Source organism: Enoplosus armatus, chromosome 16 (assembly GCF_043641665.1).
Source record: "Enoplosus armatus isolate fEnoArm2 chromosome 16, fEnoArm2.hap1, whole genome shotgun sequence".
NCBI classification, from domain to species: Eukaryota; Metazoa; Chordata; class Actinopteri; order Centrarchiformes; family Enoplosidae; genus Enoplosus; species Enoplosus armatus.
In genome coordinates, this window is record NC_092195.1 from 18,704,431 (window position 1) to 18,724,737 (window position 20,307).

A 20,307-nucleotide genomic window follows, 5' to 3' on the forward strand; every position below is an offset into this window, starting at 1 on the left:
CACAAATGAAAAATGGATAAACGACATAATTAATTTCCTGTAACCTTACAACACACATGAATTCAAAGTCTTTAACCACACACACTTAAATCCTCTGCCCAAGGCAAACAAATACAACCCTTACCCGCCAAAATCATCACTTTCAAGCCTCCCTCACTGACAATACACTTTAACACAAGGAGCCTCCCAATCCTGTTAATCCACTCATCCACTCAATGTCAAGTCCACCGTCTGTGCGTCCGTCTGGCTAGCTGACGTGGGCCCCACCCACCTTGACCCTGACCCCGAGACCGCAGCACCAACCCCCAAAGCAGGCCCCTCAGTGACGGCCACAATGGAGCCTCTTGACGAAAACCGAACGATTTAAGATTGTAAAGGTGAAATGCTGCACTTGTTTTAATAAGAGCCACCCCACAACTGACTGCCCATCATCCTACCTAGAGTAAAAACTACAAATAAAAAATAATTTATAAGTGTGTTTTTTCAAATTTTATTTGTGTAAATTCTTAATTTTCTTTATCAAAATAAGAGAAATTCTTTGTGACATTTGGTTGATTTTCCTGGCGTGTACTCACTGTTTCAGGGAGGTGTTGCTAAACCCTCCAAAATGATCGTACGGTTGAATCAACACCTCTCTAAAACTGCTTCAACAAAAACTATTATAACCTTCATGAAGTTAGGATTTATTGGACTATGTATTTGACTGTATTAGCTTTAGCTAGTTGTACCTAATAAACTGGCAACTGAGTGTACGTCATCTATTTTAAATACCTGAACCACGTTGAAGGACCTGAAAGTCAAATGATCACATTTAATTACCAAATAAGCTTCACTTGTTCTCTAACTAACACGATTTCCAGGCTTAATAGCAGATTAAATCACCAGTGTTTGTCAGAGTGAAGCTGACCCCAGTGTATGACCCCAGTGTATGACCCCAGCCCATCCCCAAAACACCGGCCGACCATCTCTCTCTGACCCCCCATAAAAAATGAGCAGCCAAACACTGGTTCCCCTCCCTCCCCCGATCCCTGCTGCCAGCCAGGTCTGGTCTGTTGTGGCCTGGCGTGGTCCTGGATGGCTTGGCCTGTCCCAGGACTTGAACTTGAGACGTGACACAACAGCCTGGCCAGGCGTGGACGGATGAAAGAAAAGAATAGGCGGGTGACGGGTCGCTTGCATATGAATCGCCGGGGCAACGAAGAGGGGAGGGGTGGGGTTAGGGGGTTAAGGGTAAAGGTCAACCCCCCGCATCCCATGGTCCCGCACAGACCGCTCCCTAACTGACGAGCAGACAAAGGAGATGAGGAGGGGGTTTGGGATGACACAGGGCGCTCGGACCCCTGCCGCCCCCCCACTAGGAGGAAGGAGGGAGAGTAGGGGGCTGGGAAATTAACACACATAAATGCACACATATGCATGGACACACACACAGGGGCAGATGCACTATGCAAACACACTTAGGCTCACATGTGCCACATCTGAAGGACAAAAACACACACACACACACACACACACTCTGAAAAACAGACGCCCACACACACTTAAGTCCATTTCATCTGAAAACACACACACACACACACACACACACACACACACACACACACACACACACACACACACACACACACACACACACACACACACACACACACAGGCCTCACATGAGTGAGCACACTGAGGACATTTGCATCAATATTTTATCACGTCTAAATTCAAATGCTAACATTTGTGCACACTGCTGTGATGAGCACAGGGAGCGCTTTACTCTGATACTTACAGCATTTACACTATTCGAAGCTCATCATGCAATAACATACATTTAGCTTTAGGTGGTGGTGGTTAAATAACACACCGTAAAACTACCAGAAACCTCAAGATAAGTATCTATATATAATACGTACATCCAAAGTTTCCAAATGACCACATTTATTCACACTCCAAATATGGTGTTTGAATAAAAAAAAAATCATACCTGTCTTTATCTGTAGGTTTCAGTTCATGTTATGTTTCCCTACCAGAGTTTGTCAGCTGATTAGAGAAACTGTCCCTCATCCGAGAGGTCACAGGATTGATTCCATACACGGGTCATGTGTCCCTGGGCAAGATACCAAATTTCTTTCTCTCCGTAGCCCGACACTAATAAAAGTTTAATTTTACAAGTCTAGGTGATTAAGATGTACACATAGGCTGTATATCGCACGAACAACTTAATCACCTCCTGAGTAGAATGAGGATATAAATCAATTTAATGGCTTTATATCTTGTACTGTGGTTATTGTAACCATAACCTGCTCAAACCTCCTCCTGCTCTTAAAGGCTGCAGTGCAGTTAAGCTGAACGTTACTAACCCTTTTTTTTATTTTAGCACTGAGTCCGAAATGTTATGCTGTTTGATTGTGTCACTATTTCCCAGCACTTCTTGGAGGCCAACTAGGTGCAAATAAACTGAATGCTTTGTCTTCTCTAGTAATGGATGACTGACAGACTGTCTGAGTGAGCTGCCATCCAAGCATGTTCTCTGACCCCGACAAGACTGGAGCTGCAGAGCTGGTAGCAGAAAACAACTCTGTGTGTGTGTGTGTGTGTGTGTAACAGAACATGACGATGGTCATCGGTGATCCCTCACTGCCTCAGGCGAACACTAGCTAAATGTACCTCACTCCGTCAGCGAGACACTGACATGGATAGAGGCTCTGCATGTGTGTGTGTGTGTGTGAGTGTAAAAGCCATGCATCCAGATAGCGATAGCTGTGTAGCTCCAGCCACCATGTTTAAGCTGAGCTGTGTTGTGTGCTATCACTGCTGCTGCTGCTGCGGTGGTGAGATAGATAGGAGGATTGGGGCAGGCCGGGGCCCTTTCAAACCCCCAGAGAACAGACAGGGAGTGAGTGCTGGGCCTAAATGCAGAATCTCCTTAGCTTATACCCCCGAGGGACGCAGACACAGGGCCATTTTCTGGGAGAGAATCATGCCGCCAAGCGGACAGCGGATTTACCATATTCATACCACTCTTTAGAGAGGAGGAGGAGGAGGAGGAGGAGGAGGGAGAGGATCTTCACCTGTCCCATTTCGCTGCTATGACTGTATGTGGCTGCACCAGCTCGCACGGCCGCTGAAACCCCTAGGGGGAACCATTAAGGAGAACCTCGCTCACTCCCCACATTTCTCTCCCTCATCCCCCATTTCTGTCTCCCTCCCCTCCCCGCATCTCCCTGCCTCCCTTTTTCATATGAAGTATGAAGCCTCTCTCATTCATTCGATATCCCCACTAATAAGGCAGGGTGGTTCAGCCAAGGCCAAAGCTAAAATCCGGCAATATCGCCTGTCTCTATGTAGAAGTGGCAGGAATAAAAGGGGGTGGGGGCGGCTGTAAACAGCTATTTTCCAGGCACAGGCCCTGATGAAAGATGTGTAGCTGCTAAAAAGTACAGCTGGTATATTGCTGCTGCTGCCAGCATGGAGAAAACAGCCCAGATTCATATCAATGGCTTTGATTGAAGCACCGGGAGAAACCCGCCAGAGGACCGTTTGTCAGAGATGTCAACATGTGTGTGTGTGTGTGTGTGTGTGTGCGTGAGGATTGGGATTTGTCAAAAGATTTGTTTAGATACCTGCGTGGAATGAAGTGTGAGTGAGTACAGTCTCTGTGCATGCTTATGTTCACTACAGTGTGTGTGTGTATGTGCATGCATGTGCGTAAATAAGTGTGACAGTGCCTTTGTGTGTGTGTGTGTGTGTGTGTGTATTTGTGTACATGCACTTCCCTGTGTGTGCATGAACTATGTGGATTGAGGTGGGGAGTGTTAGAGAGAGGGGCAGGCAGGCTAACAGATTCATATCCAATATGAAGAGGTTAAAGTGACGAGTCCAATCCTCCCCACAGAGCAAAGAGAGAATGAGATTGAGATGCGGGAGGAGGAGGGAAAGCAGGGAGGAAGAAGAGGAGGAGGAGAAGCAGGAGGGAGGAAGGAGGGAGGGGTGTAGTACAACAGATTAATTTCATTTCTGGACTGAGCACTCCTCTGCTGAAGGGGAAAAAAGCAGAGGATAATAAAAGAGGATAAAAAAGAAGAGAGGCGGGGGCCGGTGATAAGCAGGAGAGCTGGGAGGAGAGGGAAAAAAAAAAGAGTAAAGAAAAAGGAGTTTTTTCGCTCCTTTATCTGATGTAGTAAATGTGTGTGTACTGTATGTGGGAGAGATTGGAGTCACAGACTGTGAAGACGATTATGTGTTCAAAACTGCTCGCGAGTGTGTCTGGCCTCTGAGCGTCTGAGGGGGGGATACGTCGCAACTTCACAGGCTGACTGCAAATCATGCAGAGCGGCTGAAAAAAACAGCATTTGACTACAGCTCTGAAGTCTACTCTTCATATCCATCTTATTTTCATAAAAACAAAAGTAATCAATAAAGGTTTAAACAATATCTCACCTGAGCAAATACTGTATGCAGCTGTAACTGTGAGCTACTTTAGGCGCACTTGATTTAAAGTAATATTCCAGTGTTCCAGGAGTTTACATGAGGAAGTGGTCCTACTTTCCTTCAACCTGCTTTAATCTACTGCTACTTAGGTTTGAGATTTCTTCATGCATTTCCCAGAGTGCCTTTTGACAACACCCAGAGAATAAGCATGAACTTGTTGGGTTTGAAGTGTCACTTTCATGTGTCACATAAACAGCAATAGTGATAACGACAGCGACAGTGTTTCCAGCGCAAAGAGACTTGAACCCCTTATGCAAAAAACCCCCACTGTGTCTTGTGACTACTGTGAATATAATTGAGGACTCTACTCTGCAAGCGTTTCACTCTGTATGATTGTTAAACATTGGTACAAAATGGAGGGTCTACAAAGAGGTCCTTGCTCTTTCCATCTGAGCGTCTGAGAAAACATGATGTTTACTGTTGATGCTTCAGACAGGTGAAAGATTTTCTGCTATTAGACTCCACTGTAGTTGCTGGAGATGTCTCAACGTGACACCAAGCCATCTGTACTGGGCCGGTTATCTATGACGAATAAGAAAATTACACCTTACACCACGTTTGCGTGGATTTTTTTGCTTTAACTCACCAAGCACTCAAAAAGCATCCAAACTGGATTCATTGCGTGCATTAGATGCAGCACATACAGCCCATCCAGGTATTTGTGGGGAATAGGTCACTCTCTCGCATTGCTCTTAGTCTGTTGTTATGCTTGTTGGAATTGCACATCTACAGTACCACTTTTTACCTTTCTGCAGTGCGCTGAAAGCGGAGGCTGTTGAAGACTGTCAACAAAGCAAAAATTCAAAAGGAGGAGAGAAAAAAAAGAAATCCAAATGAATATTAAAACACCAAAATCACTTGTTTTTCATACTTTTGAGCCCACATCTGGTGGACAGTACAATTAGGGGCAGCATCGGCTGTACGGACTGCTGAAAACACCTTCTAAAAGCCCTTGAGCTTGTAGTCTGGCGACAGCATATGTGGGTGAAAATGAGTCACAGAGAGTAAGTGCATGTATGTATTTGAAGGTGTGTGTATGTGTGTGTGTAATGTGGGTAGGAGGTTAGTTGAGTACAGCAGATTGAAGCACTAACCAGAGCACTCAGATTTATTAAAAAGGGCCGGACCCAGCGCCTGTCCACCCCCCCCCCACCCCTCCTTTCTCTCTCCATCCTCTATTGTTGTCACTTTACCTCAGTCTGTGCATACATACAGCACCCCAACCACCACCCCCCCGATCCTGCATGATATTACGTTTTTCACTAAAAACCCTTCAGTCACTGCTGGTCCCTCAATAAGACAAGCTGAAGGGAAGGAGGAGGCAGGGGGAGGAAGGAGAGGACGGATGTGGTATTCCTGAGGTAAATGGGGACCCCCACCCCTCCTCCTTATCCATCCTCTCCTCACACGCCCCCTTCTCTGTCCCCCACGTTCATTACCATAACTCCTGTCCGCTAAATTAAATTGGGGGGTCTAAATCTCCCCTCTTCCCCCCCAAAACATTGCTGACCACCAGCCAAGGGGATGGACGAGTGGAGAGAGGAGACAAAAGGGGTGGAATCCAATCTAACTAACCCCACTTTTGTCATCCGACTTTATTAGCTAAATGTATCAGCGGCGGGAAGAAACGCATTGTTGGCTGCAGGGTTTCATATTGCTTAGGAACACACGCATACATACACAGACACGCACAGTGGCAGACATGCAAAAGGGCCTCACAAAGGACACGCGTTGGCTCTCTGTGTGTGGTTTATTCAATACAAACTACGTTGGCGAGCATAAAACGTCCCTGCGGCGCTGCAAACAGCGAGATTACATTACAGTGGCGCACATAAACATGCAAACACTCAGAGAGGAAAGTGTTCTCGAGCACACACACAGACATGGGGATACACACACTCACAAACACACACCGTTCTACTTATCCACGGCCTTGTCATTTTAATCTCTATAAAAAAAGTCCCACAGCTTTGAGACGGCAGAAGCGTCCATCAAGACGAGCTTACTCACACTTGCACGGAAAGGTTTTGCGTGAGATCACACACTGGCTTCATTATGTCAGACCTGTAAAGGAGGACAGGAGCCGTTCCTAAGCCCTGTTCTCTCTATTCATGCAAGCAGGGGGAACAAGATCACTGCCTCCAGGTTGGCACAAAAGACCACCACTTCTGTATTACACACAGCAGCAGCAGCAGCAGGCAGTGATGGACATTAGCTAACAGATAAGCACACACACACCTGCTGGAGATCACACACACACCCACAACACTACAGTATATATACAGCATGGATATATAGATTCATTATGTTACATAAAAGGCAACATTTTCTGATTATAATTACAGTTTGACTAATGGAAAACGACAGCAAATGACTCATAAGAATATCAAATACCGGTCTACATTTTAACAATCTTAGCACAGGACAAATTCTGCTTCAAAACAAGCCTGAAATGTATTTCCTGATAAACTGTCTCTGACCAGGGGGATTTATTTTCATATTAGTCAGTCAGTTTCTTTGTCTTCCTGGCAGCAGAAGATTTTTATGGAAGCTGGTGGACAGACAGGTCTTGGGCCAGAGACATACAGATTGCATACTAGCCCTGATCTGGATCTGAGATTAAGACAATAAAACGATTATATTTTTTTCCGCCACAACGGTGAAACTTAATGATTTAAAGTTTTGATTCTTAATCCCGAGGGTCAAGAAACCAATTTACCTGGACATTCAAGTGTTCAAGCAGCGATGTCTCCAATTTTCTGTCTGCCTTTAAAGCTTTTAAGGTATTCCAAAAGTGATTCAAAGGTTGGGTAATCCCTTGAATTAGCTATACGGTAGCTATAATGGAAAATGTAATTTTCGCTGTCACTAAACACACACAGTTTACATGAAAATAAGCACTTGAAAAAAACAACAGATGCTAACATGACCAATGAAAGGCTACAAAAAAGGAACACTTAAATGTTCAACCTTATGCTAACACACACACTCCGATTCGTGTGTACTGTGAAACCTAATTATTCTGCTTAATTAGAAGGTGAGCAACAGCCCTGACCTCAGACCAGCCGCTAATCATTTGAATTGCCTTCGGGCCTTTCTCCTTCGCCCTCACCCTCATGATCGCTTTTCTTTCCCTTTTTCCGACCGAACACACCCAGTGGCGCGCCGGGCCAAGGCGGTGTGTTGGAAGAGAAGGAATGTGAGCTATGAGACGAATGAATAGGCACGGGGTTCTTTATGGCATTTATGTGCGCTGAGGAGAAAGTCTATCGATGGACACCTTGTTGGACAAAGGGGCAGCACACGCTGAGTGCATTCGATTAGGGGTGCGCATTGGTGTTAAACCAAAAAAGGTCCCCTGCTGTGCCCAGGATTCATTATTTAGCGGGGGTGTAAAATGGACTCTGTATATAAACACACACACACACACACACAAGCACTAAGATGAGCCATCAGGGAAACACCAATTTTCCCACACACACACACACACACACACACACACACACACACACACACACACACACACACACCAGAAATAAGTACTCAGTAAGTACACTGGTACTTTACACACACAGACATACCGGAAATGTACTCACAAATGGCCACAAACACACACACTTACATATGATTGGCGATTACAAACCCAAAGAGAGCGAGACACGCAGGGAAGTCAAATACAGCCTGAGTACAACCAATTTAGCCCTTAATGGTCTTTGTGACCATCAAGAGCGCAAGACGAAGATGACTGTCCAATGGAGGGTGCACGTGTGTGCGTCTGTCTTCATGTGTGGAGGAGGGCCATGTTTACCTGGGGTCCTTTCCTTTCATATGTGTGTCTAATGGCCTATGAATGTTTCCACGGTAACAATGACAGTTTGAGATGGTTGGATGGACTGACATACGGACAGCAGCCGAGGGGAAGCGGAGTTCAGGTGACCATATTTGGTTGTGGGGGGATTTTTGTTTCATATCTGCACAGCAGGACGTGTCCATGATGTGAAATGACTTTTATCATCTATGTGTAACAAAGACAAAAGGTCTGCATGTGTGTGTGTGTTCACTTCTGCATACACAGGTTTGTGCACGTGTGAAGGTAATGTACAGTGCATGCATGTGTGTGAGGGTGGATAACATATATGGACTGCTCCTGTATAACGATAGTGACTGCGCATGAAGTTTACTTTTAATCACGAGGCACATAAACACCATGACAGATTAACTGTCTATTTTGGACTTCAACAAACAAACAGGAACTTCAGGAAATGCAAGTAAAAAGAAGAGAAACTCTGGGAAATGTGGTGAAGAAACCCCAGCGTAGATATTATCATATTTTAAATCTCACTGACAACCGGTTTGATATGACTTGCTGTATCGTTCACATGAAGTAACACAAACGTTTGCTAAAAGCACGACGACTCTGAAACCTTTTCCAGTGACTGCGTGTGATGAAAATGTGTGAAGGTGAGGTACATAAATACATAACGTAGGTGTCAAAAGAGTGTGTGAAGGTAGTGTCGTGTACAACCTGGTCTGACAGCGATACCAGTGTGTGTATGTGTGTGAAGGCAACATATTTATGTATTAATATCTGCATGTATGTGTTGAAGACAGCAACTACAGAGCAGATACATCCTCAGATGTTTTATGTGTGTGTGTGTGTGTGTGTGTGTGTGTGTGTGTGTGTGTGTGTGTGTGCAGAGCCCAGGGTGGGGGTGAGGCGGCTTAACGCAATAAAGCATGTTGTATTGACATCTGTGTTGTGTCTATTGATTCCCCATTATGGAGCTAACAAACCCGCCTGGACGCTTTGTCATTCGCAATCACGTTAGCACCGGGACTCACCAACAACGCTGTCCCTTTTAAAATCTGATCCATACACTCACACACACACACACACACACACACACACACACACACACACACACACACACACACACACACACACACACACAGAAGCAGGTGCCCTCACATGCACACACTTTCTTGCATTCCTACACATTAACGCCAATCGTTCATGTCACCACACACACACACACACACACACACACACGTTAGACCCACAAATTCTCATACACACATATCAACAGTTCACACACACACACACACACAAAAATGGGGTGGCGGGAGAGTAGTCAATGCTGGCTAATCAATAGCGGTGGAAGGTTAAAACCACTCACACAATGGGCAGCTATGAGCTGCTTGCGGTTTCCGGATAAACCACACATGCCGGACAGATCCATAACTGACCTCAACGTGCAATTATTGAATCGTCTACCTGTCTGCCTGCTCACACACACGGCTGGTAGCTTCATGCATACACACACACATCCATCCATACAGTATATTCAACTGCACACAGACACAGTCCAAAGTCCAAGTTCCTGCTCACACACACACACTCAAAAACCCACACCGATATACCTCTACATATGCACAGAAACATAAAGAGATGCTGCGCCAACCTGAACAAATTCCCTGCCTTCCTTGCACAAACACTTGCTAATATACACACTTGCACACAAGCTCATACACACACACACACACACACACACACACACACACACACACACACAGCCAATTAATCCAGGCACAGGGGCCTTTGCTCAGGCCCAGTTTGGTGTGGCCCAGACAACACAACCCCCTCCTGGGCACCGCGAGGTGAAGATCCTGGGTGGGAGAGGAGGTAGTTATCGAGCAGCACGCAGTGTGTGTGTGTGTGTGTGTGTGTGTGTGTGTGTGTGTGTGTGTGTGGCAGGAGGTTTGTGCTTTGAACTCTACAAAAAAAGTTTCTCTGCACTGTTGTTAAACAATAGAATAGAATAGCACACACTATTGCCACATTGCCTTATTGTTTCAGTTTCTTCCACAATCTTATTGTGGTCATTTGGATTTAACCAAGATTTTTCTTTTTGTTTTTCCTTTTTACACAGCGTTTTCTGTGCATCATAATGACTTTCCATCACTTTACTTATATGCTTTACTACTGCGCAAAGATGTAAACTAACTAAAGAAAGCAGACAGTACAACAGAGAATAAAAATCAACACGGTGCTGAATAACTACAGCTCGGATAAGAGGCCTCTCAGAGTGGCCAACATAAATAAACCATCCCTCTCAATCCAGACATGTGCCTTCTCTGTGAATTTGACAGCTCTCAGTTTTATATGGGCCACAGTGGCCCTGGAGGATTTTACAGCAGTGTACATAAAATAAAAGAGCATTTAGATTTCCTTTGTTGTGGTGCAGAGCAGGGACAGAGCAGCGGCAGCTACAGGTCCCTCTCCGCCCTGCCTGCCCTCTGAAAACCACACAGCAGAGGAGACTGTCTGGTCAGATCTCTGAGCTGCACAAAAGAAAAGCTTTTTGAGTCTTTGTGGCTAAGAACTGAAGCTCAAAATGAACTGAGGAACATCCGCCGCTGCTCCTCAGCAGTTAATCTGTGTAGTTGCATGGCACAAGTGTATTAATGACCAGCAAACGAGGAAGAATTCAATGAGGGGGCAACGCTTTAGGATGAAAGGATGTGGTTTCTCTTCTCCTTTCTTTTGCTTCCTGCTGGTTTATGACCACAGTCAACATAAATGAGATGTCAGGGTTCATTCTCATCCCTGGCTGTCGGTCCTTGCTGTTCACTCTTGTTCAGTATAAAAGCTACAGAGTGAGAAATTACAACCTGAATATGATCACATTTGAGCTTTCTTAGTTACAGTTACACTGATTTAGCCAGTAGAGAGGTATTTCAAGCTTGAATTTCAAAAATAACTAAAACGTTAGAAAAATCTGCATAAATACAGCAGGCCTAACTGTGCAAATGTGTTCAATTACTTCTGTTCTTAAAAATCAATGCATAGACTTCTGATTCTGGAGGTATGATGTTTTTACTCAACCACATCAATGTGCTAAAAAGTAAAAAAAAAAAAAAAGCTGGAATATCTTAACGTGGTAAAAGGCATTTATTCACTAAACCCATTTGAGGTAAACCACATGTGTTTTTCTGCACACTTTACGAGCTAAAGGATCCAATGACTATAATAATGTTTGCAGTCATGTAGCAGCACTGTCAGGTGGTTTAATAACGGTGAATTTCAGAGTGAACAAGAGTCAAAATTTGACCACTCAAGGTTTTGTTTTTTTTATTCCAATTCTTGGCTCACAATTTCCGCAAATGTTCGGTATCCTAAAACTTTTCAATTTCCATACATAGTAATATGTTTTCTATTAGTAGAGTGAGCTTCTAAAACAGCATTTAGACTGTCTCTAAAACTCAGACTAATGGATTTCCTTTAGTGTTAGCAGTTAATGTGACCCAACCTATTGACTTAATGGCAGTTTGCTGTCTTCAAATGAAAAATTTATTTAAATATATATATATATTACCGGGCAATTCAATGAAAAAATAAAACGCTCAAAGAAAAATATCTTGGATGATAAATTCAATCCAGCGACTGTTTTAAAAGCGTTTTACTGTCTCGGGCCCAGCTGAGCTGAGGCCAGCGGTCTCAACACTGTAGTGTTAAAGAGTCGAGCTGACAAAAAACCCATAAGCCTTCAGTTTAGATCCACTGTAAAACCACTGTCTGCTAGCGTCTGCTGTTTAGGACCCCTCTCTCTCCTTCTCCACTGAACTTCACTCACCTCATCTTAGACTTTTGACTCCCCGTCTTTGCTCACACTAACGCAAACACAGCCAGGTATGTGCGGACAGACACACACTTACAGGTGCAGGCAATCGTACAGATGCACACACGCACACCTTGGTCAAAGGCGCAGATCAGAGAGAGACAGAGAATTGTGGGTAACAGACTTAGCTAAAGTGGCTTATGGGGCCCGGCCAAACCACACCAGGCAAATCCAATTCAACAACCTCCCTGTCCATAGGGAACGAGAGAGGGGGAGACACAGAGAAAGAGAGGGAGAGAGGAGAGTTTGCATTTTACTGAAAAGGCTTTCGTGTCAAGTGAATACTTCACAGAAATGAGAGAATGAGAAACAGCGGATTCGGAGTTTCTTTCTCTCCAGAGATTAAGGATGAAAGACGGAGAGAAGAGAAGAAAAAACAGAAGGGGAAATGAGGGATGAGTGTTGGCCTTTGCTCTCCTACAAAGTTTATTTCTCTCGTGTGTATTTGCTGCTTATCACAGCAACATGTTTAAATAAAAAAGTAGCCTGTACAGGCACTTTGACCCTCTCACATGAGGAAGAACACCAGGGAGAGTCAGAGGGCTTGCTACTGTAGCTCACACATTCATTCATTCATTCTTCCACCTATCTACTCATTTGTTAAATCCCTTACTTCCTCGTTTATTCATCCACATATTTAGACTGTACACTATTCATTAAATGACTGATTCTTTCACCCAATCATTCATTTATTCATACGTTTATTAATTCTTTCACCCTCTCACTGCTTTTATTAATTCAATTCACAGATTCTTGCACCTGTTCATTCGCTAACTGATACTTTCACCTTCTCACTCATTTATTATTCATTTATGCACTCGCTCATTCTGTTATTCATTCAATCACTCATTCACTCCCTGTGACCCAGCCTCCACCTCTTCTTCTTGTTCCCTCATCGTGTCTTTTACTTTAATTTCTTAGAGGACCAACAGAGAAATTGACCCCACCCCCCCCAAAACAGCATCCAGTGGTTATATGTCGCCTGTCAAAGCCGCCAGAAGCAGCTCTCATTAAAACCTCTACCGTTTTTCTCCTCCTGACACCTACTTAAGGTGATAGCCTGAATTACCCCAGCACGGCTCAGCATACACACACCTACCCCCATCTGTCATTTGAAATTTCCGCCTGGATGGATTAAGGCGGTGGGGATGGGGGGGGGGGGGGGGGGGGGGGGGGGGCACGGGTACTGTCACCCTCTGAGAACCCCACTCAAACATGTAGACACACTTCGGTACACACACACGGTTTATGTTGAAACAGTGACCAACAAGTCACGCTGCTGAGTTTTAAAACTCACACAGGTGGTAAGAAAACGTAAAGCAGGTGTGATGAAAGCTGGGTGAACTCTGACCTCTCGCATGTGGTCATCCCCAGGAAAAAAGAAAAAATCGAGACAAACAAAAGAAATCTAAGATACCTCATTTGTTTTTTTTATAAACCCTTTACTGTAGGAACCCTTATATGAATTTAAGAATACTATGCTGAGAAAACACCACAGATAAGTGACATAGCCCTTTAGGAACATTACAGTGACACTATAGGAGATGGAAAAAATATCATAAAGAGCCGTGCCATTATCGATCACACTGCAAGTCACTAAAGCAATATTATAGTGGCCATAGGGTATTAGCATAGCATAAAGGCATGGTAAGGTCATTATAGTAAGTACTATTGATTGACAAAATGACTGCAAGTCCCTTTAGTGATCCAATTATAGGAATATTACAGTTTTACTACACAATAAAAGTAACCTATAAAGGATACTTGTGTTTTTAGTGACAAATATGTAAACTTTATTTTGATAGGAATTTGAATTTCAGTCATTTAGAAAATGTCACTCTGTTCTTTTCTTCTTCTCACATCATCTTCAGCGTGGTCAAACTTTCTCCCTCAGCCAACATGACTGTACTCCTGTTTTCCCAATGTGGCCCCAGTCAGAGATCAATACCTTCTGATCGATAGATGACCATGAATATTCCCCCCTAACCTGACCGAGAAAGGCTGAAGGAGAGGAGAGGAGTGAGGAGAGGAGAGGAGACAGATGGGATGGAGGTTGCGATGGATGGATTGCCATGAATGAAAGAGGAAAAGATGAGGAGAGAGTGTGGCGCCTCTGTGACACTGTGATGGATGCTAATGAGCCACATATTCATGCATCCAATTTTTGGGGTTGGGATTTTACATTTTGGATTTATAGGCAAGTAAGTATTTTAATTAAACTCTCTGCCTTAATGGCAAATTCAGCTCATTTCTATTTGCGGAGATAAAAGGAGAAAGATGGTAATAGGAAAAAAAATATCGGGCTCAAATATTTAGTCTTCAATTTTGTGAGTCAGATAATTTAACAGCTTCACTTGTTGTGTAATTTCAAACAAAGCAGAAGGCGGAAAATCACAATAACAGCATTAGTTATTCAGGGGACAAGTTGACTTGATCTGTATACAAATTAAACAATCTTAAAGAAATTACATGTGAAGACTATCAGGTTAAATTAACTTTCATATGTGGAAAAATGTCTGTTGTGAGTTGAATGTTGTGTCATATTAAGTAAAATATGGAGAGGATTAAAGTGATGTACATGTAACCATGTCATTTATCTAATTTATCTTTGTATATGCAAGTTTATTGGACCCGAAACTGAGGAAAGAAAAGAACATGTTCTGTAGAATTGAAGCTGAATCTAGAGGGTTAGAAATGAAAAGAAACGAAGCTAAAGCTAATGACCGGCTTTTATTCTTTGTGTAGGTGCACAGTGGAGATGAAAGGACCGGTAGAAAAAGCGTCTTACCGGGGCTGGACCGCGGAGCCAGCGAGGACTTGAGTCTCCAGGCGCTGAAGTCGGACGCTGTTCTCTGAAAGACGAAGGGGACCGGCAGGGGGACAAACATGGTCCTCTGTCGACCTGGGGGTCGTTGTTTTTTATTTTAGTCTCACTTTTCTTCTCTTCTTATCCGTCGTCCTTTCGTCGTTCTTTGGCCTTTCTTCGTTGGCTTCCCAGGTTTGTGGACAGCTGTTGGTAAAGACGCTTGGATGGTTTGAAAAGAAAGAGACTCAGTTTTTGGCTTTTTCTTCCGTGGATCGAGTGTGAGCCTCAGCGGATTCACATTTCTCTCTTTTTAGATTTGTGTGGCTCTGGGATGCAGAAGGATATTACGGTCCCCTTACTTGTGTCTTCTCGGAGTCAACTAGTCCGGCGCACACACACACACACACACACTCACACACACGTACACACCGCGATGTGCAGGACGCGCAGAGACGACCGTTAAGCTTTGGGAGGAAACACAAAGCTACCAGTGGTTATCCATACAGGATAACACAGGCTGCAGGTGACTGGACAGTGGAGGGTATCTGTTATCGTCGCACCCATGTGAATCTAGTGCAGTGGGTGCTCCTCTCTCCGCTGCTCTCCGTTGGATGCAACACAGACACAATTAGACTCCATTTATTGTGTCCAGGCAGCTGTGCGTAAAGATCGCAGGCTCTCGGTCTCCGTCTCTCCTCCTCGGCAGGGTTGGCTTTGGTTTGGATTGGGAAAAGATAGATTTCTCCTGCTGCACTGTCATGAAAAGTCTCAAACAAACACTGTCCACCGGTGAATCCTCGGTAGAGAGAAACTGTCCGTGTACCACCAGAGTTGCTTCTTTTTGGTTCTCGTAAAGATTTGGTTAGTAGCTGGCTGGTCTGCTGAAGAATACATGCACACAAAGCGACACAATAATAAAACGCAAAAGCATTATTTGGTAAAAGGTAGAAATAATCAAATAATAAAGTAAGGCTACGCAGGCACCTCCTGTCTGACTTTCGCTCCTCCCTCTCCTCCCCTCGCTGTGTCTCTCCCTCTTTCTCTACCGCGGGTCACTAATTAAAGCAAAATCAATAGATACATAAATGAATAAATCCATATCAATAAGTACACCTGTCCTCTGATTTCCTCCTCCACTGACGCGCGAGAAAAAAAAGGAGGGGAAAGCGATCCCCCTTCTCTTTTTACGCTGTAGTGTCTTTTCTTTGGCTCCGCTCCGCCATCCGCCGGTGTGTGTGTCTCTTAGTCTCCTCAGCCTTTCTCTCTGTGTGGATCCTACGTGTGTGTGCGCGCGTATCTGCGTCCCCTCAGTTTATTTTGGGAACCCCGGTGGTTTCGGTCCGACACCGCGCAGCCTGAACGCACTCTGGCACGGCGAAGCGCTCCGGCCGGGAGACAGTCAGAGATACCCAGCCCCCTTTTTTTCTTTTTCTTTTTTTACCCCCCCCCCCCTCCCCCCCACCTCTATCCCCCTTTCTCCCTCTACCCCCTCGCCCCAACACACACTCAACCCCACTTTCTCCGTCCAGTTTTTTGCACACATTTGAACATTTATTGATCTTTAACGTTTCTCGTATCTGCGCTGCATTGAAGTTACATATAAGAGCAGAGGTTTATATCATAGACACCAATTTAAAAGACTATGTACATGTTTAAAATCCATTTCATCAAAGGATTCATTCTCCAAGAGTCTGTGCTGAATTACTGGTATTTTAAAATATACAAATCTTCTACACACACACACACACACACACACACTGTCTCGTCCTCTTTTTGACCACTATAATCCCGTACAAGACGAGCACAGATCCTGCCAATTGATCTTCTGATTACTTCATTATAATGAAGCCAATAATCACATCATCGCCGGCCTCCGAAAAATCGATCGCCTCTTCACAATGTGCGGACATGAATTCAAAGGGGGGGGGGGGGGGCTTTGATGTATATTTCAGCAGGAGGATCTCTCTCTCCTTCTCTCTCATATAAATTTACGTGGGTCTGGCCTATGCAAGGTCACCTGCAGCACTCAACTAATCTATTTTTTCAGAGGTGAATAATCAAAGCCTGCAGAGCCAAGGGTGTTAAATTAATAATTTTGTGCTCGGGAAGGCTACGTGCGTGTGCGTAAAATGTGCGTAAAATGTCAGTTGAGCTGAATCTAAATTGCATGTTTTTTTAGTTGTGTGTGTGTGTGTGTGTGTGTGTGTGTGTGTGTGTCCGAGAAAAGGTGCCTCCCGGCCATCAACTCTCGCCTCTCCTCAGTAGCTTATATTCTGCTCCACCCGCCTGTCAGACGCGCCGCCCCAACATGCGCTGCGCATTCACACTCAAGATTATCGCCAACATAGATTTTTTTAAATAGAAAAATCTATACGCTAAATATCGCAGTCAATAAAAGAAAATCGACCGAACCACACGCACGTCTCTCTCTCACACACTCTCTCTGTATACACTCCGAGGTGGGACTGAGCTGTTAATAAGTTATCGATCAATTATGGCCCTCATATATGGAAAGGCCTCAGGCTCTTTGCCAATGCTAATGTCTATGCAGGGAGAGAAAGAAAACGTCAAATATAAACGATCAGAAGCGTCCTGATCCACTGCCTTTACAACTGCAGGACTTAAACTATGGCGACTATTATGGATACTACCAGTGCTGCGTGTACTACTACTGCAGCTGATGGTATCACTTAGTAAAATCTCTACTGAGATAAATACTTCTATCATCACTAACGTTTCTACCACTGCAACTAATGCAGAGACTACAGGTATTACAGTACTGTCTGTACTATTTAAACTACTGGTGCCAATGCTAGTTTACCATCACTGCCACTACTACTACTACTACTACTACTACTACTACCAATACCACTGCTACTACGTTTAGTGCATGTACAGCTGATACTACCATTACTACATCGCTACTCTATAAATAATACTACCACCACTTTTATAACTTTGTATTACTACTGCTTGTAGTATTTATAGTACTTTATGCTGTGGCCTCTACTCCAACTACTACTTCTCCTTTAGTAAAACTACAACCACTTTTATAACTTCTATTCTATTATTACTTCTTTTAGTATTAATAATAGTACTGTTAGTGCTGCTAATGCCGTTATTTCTTCTAGTACTAATACTGTGACTACTGCTGCTGCTGCGGTCTCTACTACAGTACTTGTCCTTCTTCTTAAGCCTGTGTCCTACGATTCAGAACATTTCTGTTACCCGCTGCAGTTTTTCGATGTCATCTATGCATAGACACACGTCACATCACAAAGGGGAGCCACCCCCCCCCCCCCCAACATAAAAAAAGCCCACTCCCCATTGACAGATGACATCCGCGTGTCCAACGAGTGAGAGAGGGAGGAAAAAGACAAGGAGGAGGAGGAGGGAGAGGAGAGGCCACATAAAGAAGCGACCGGTTGTCCCTCAAGAGCCCCCCTCTCCAGATAAGGGCGAGCGCAGAGGAGCCCCGATCCAAACTCCTTCCAGACAAAAGCAATTATTTCTTGTAGAATATAGTGTGTTTTGTGCGTCCATCGCAGGAGGGGAGGGAGGTGTGCGTGGATTTGAAGGAGAGGTGAAGAATATGGCGCACGGCGGGCCTCATCAATAGCAATATGTTCTTTTTCCCTTCTGTAATATCTATCCTTTTATAACTACTGTGCAACCTGCTGCGGTGGTTGCTTTGTCTGACATCGTAGGCTTATAGGCCATAGTGGACTTCTGATCAGTCACACACACACACACACACACACACACACACACACACACACACACACACACACACACACACACACACACACACACACACACACACACACACACACACACACACACACACACACACACACACAGTAGCAGTATAAAAGGAAGATAAAACAGATTCTTACCTTTCAAATAAAACCCGTTGTTTCCGTATTAAGCCCTGAAACTACACTGTGGTACTATGTATATATGTATGAATTAGTACTTTCTTTATAATTCATGATGAGATGACAGATTCAACCGCACACATATACACACACCGCTCTGTCGGCCAGCTGGGACAGCTATATACTCTAAAAGCTTAAAATCAAAACATGAATGTTTGTCGCAAAAACCCAAATTTGAATAAGTGAACGCATCCAGTGCAGGAAGTCTATTGCAGAATTAGATCTTCTTATTGCTCTCTATCTGTGTGTGTGTGTGTGTGTGTGTGTGTGTGTGTGTGTGTGTGTGTGTGTGAGAGAGAGAGAGAGAGAGAGTTCATCGTTAAATGGCAGTGTCATGTTGACAAACGAGTTGGTTGAATTAAATTCTCCCTCATCAATAACAAGAGGGGGCCAATCAATACCAGCTTACAATTATATCACCACCTACCCCTCCGCTACCGCTGTAACCACACACACACACAGCAAGAGACAGCACGAGAGAGGGAAGAATCATTACCTTGCTGTAACATGGGGCTTAATAAACAATAAAATATTAACACACACACTCACACACACACACACTGAAGAAGAGAGAATTATGACTTTGGTGTTACAGGGATTATTATAAACACAAACACACACATTTAGACACACATATACACGTTAGGAATCATTCATGTGACAAACACAAACACACATTTTTATCTCTCTCTCTTTCTGTCCCTCTCATTCTCCGTCTATGTCTCTCCCCCTTTTTCCCTCTTGCGTCCTGACTAAGTAATCAATGCTGACAGATTGTCAATAGGCCGGTCCGGGCCCTGCCAATACCTCTCCTACATATCCATTATTCCTCTTAATGCCGCGGAGGACAAACACAGAGAAGAGTAAAACACAATGCTGTCGATACGGCACCTTGATACGATCATTGAGGCAGATCAATGCTCTTGCTTACAGCTCATGAGCTCGCCTCGACCTCGAGCGCGCTGGAAATAACAGTTAGCATGAAAATTGGTTTGTGAATACGCATTCTCTCTCGCTGGATGTCTTCCCATGTTCTTATCTTCACAAGCTGGGGATTTTTTTTCATGTTTATTCTCTTTTATTTCACGCATAATTTTATTTTCGACTTTGAAGATATTTTTCCTTCTGTGAATTTCCCAGTGTTCATATTTCACACATGTTCTGCATCCTATTTCATCCTGGATTGGTTGTAATGGATTTAAGATGTAAAACGCCACACAGCACTGAAGTGAGGGAGGGGGTTGCAATATCGCCTTTTTGCTGTCATTCTTGCTATCAGGTTCACACACAATCCTGTATTCCACACACATGTATGCGCACACACACACACACACAGTGATTCATGTGCTGGTACACACAAATTTATGTACACGCTTAGCAGCACACACATGCAAACACACCGTAA

General features: G+C 44.1%; 1 protein-coding gene across 1 annotated transcript in view; it reads right to left on the reverse strand.

Moving 5' to 3' along the window:
• pou2f2a (POU class 2 homeobox 2a) overlaps window positions 1–15,046 on the reverse strand; it is a 53,558-nt gene extending 38,512 nt beyond the window's left edge. Inside the window, exon 1 of the mRNA XM_070921915.1 lies at window positions 14,947–15,046. Within this exon, the coding sequence (XP_070778016.1) occupies window positions 14,947–15,046 (100 nt within the window). The remainder of the gene's footprint in view (window positions 1–14,946) is intronic.
• Between the last annotated feature and the right edge of the window lie 5,261 nt (window positions 15,047–20,307).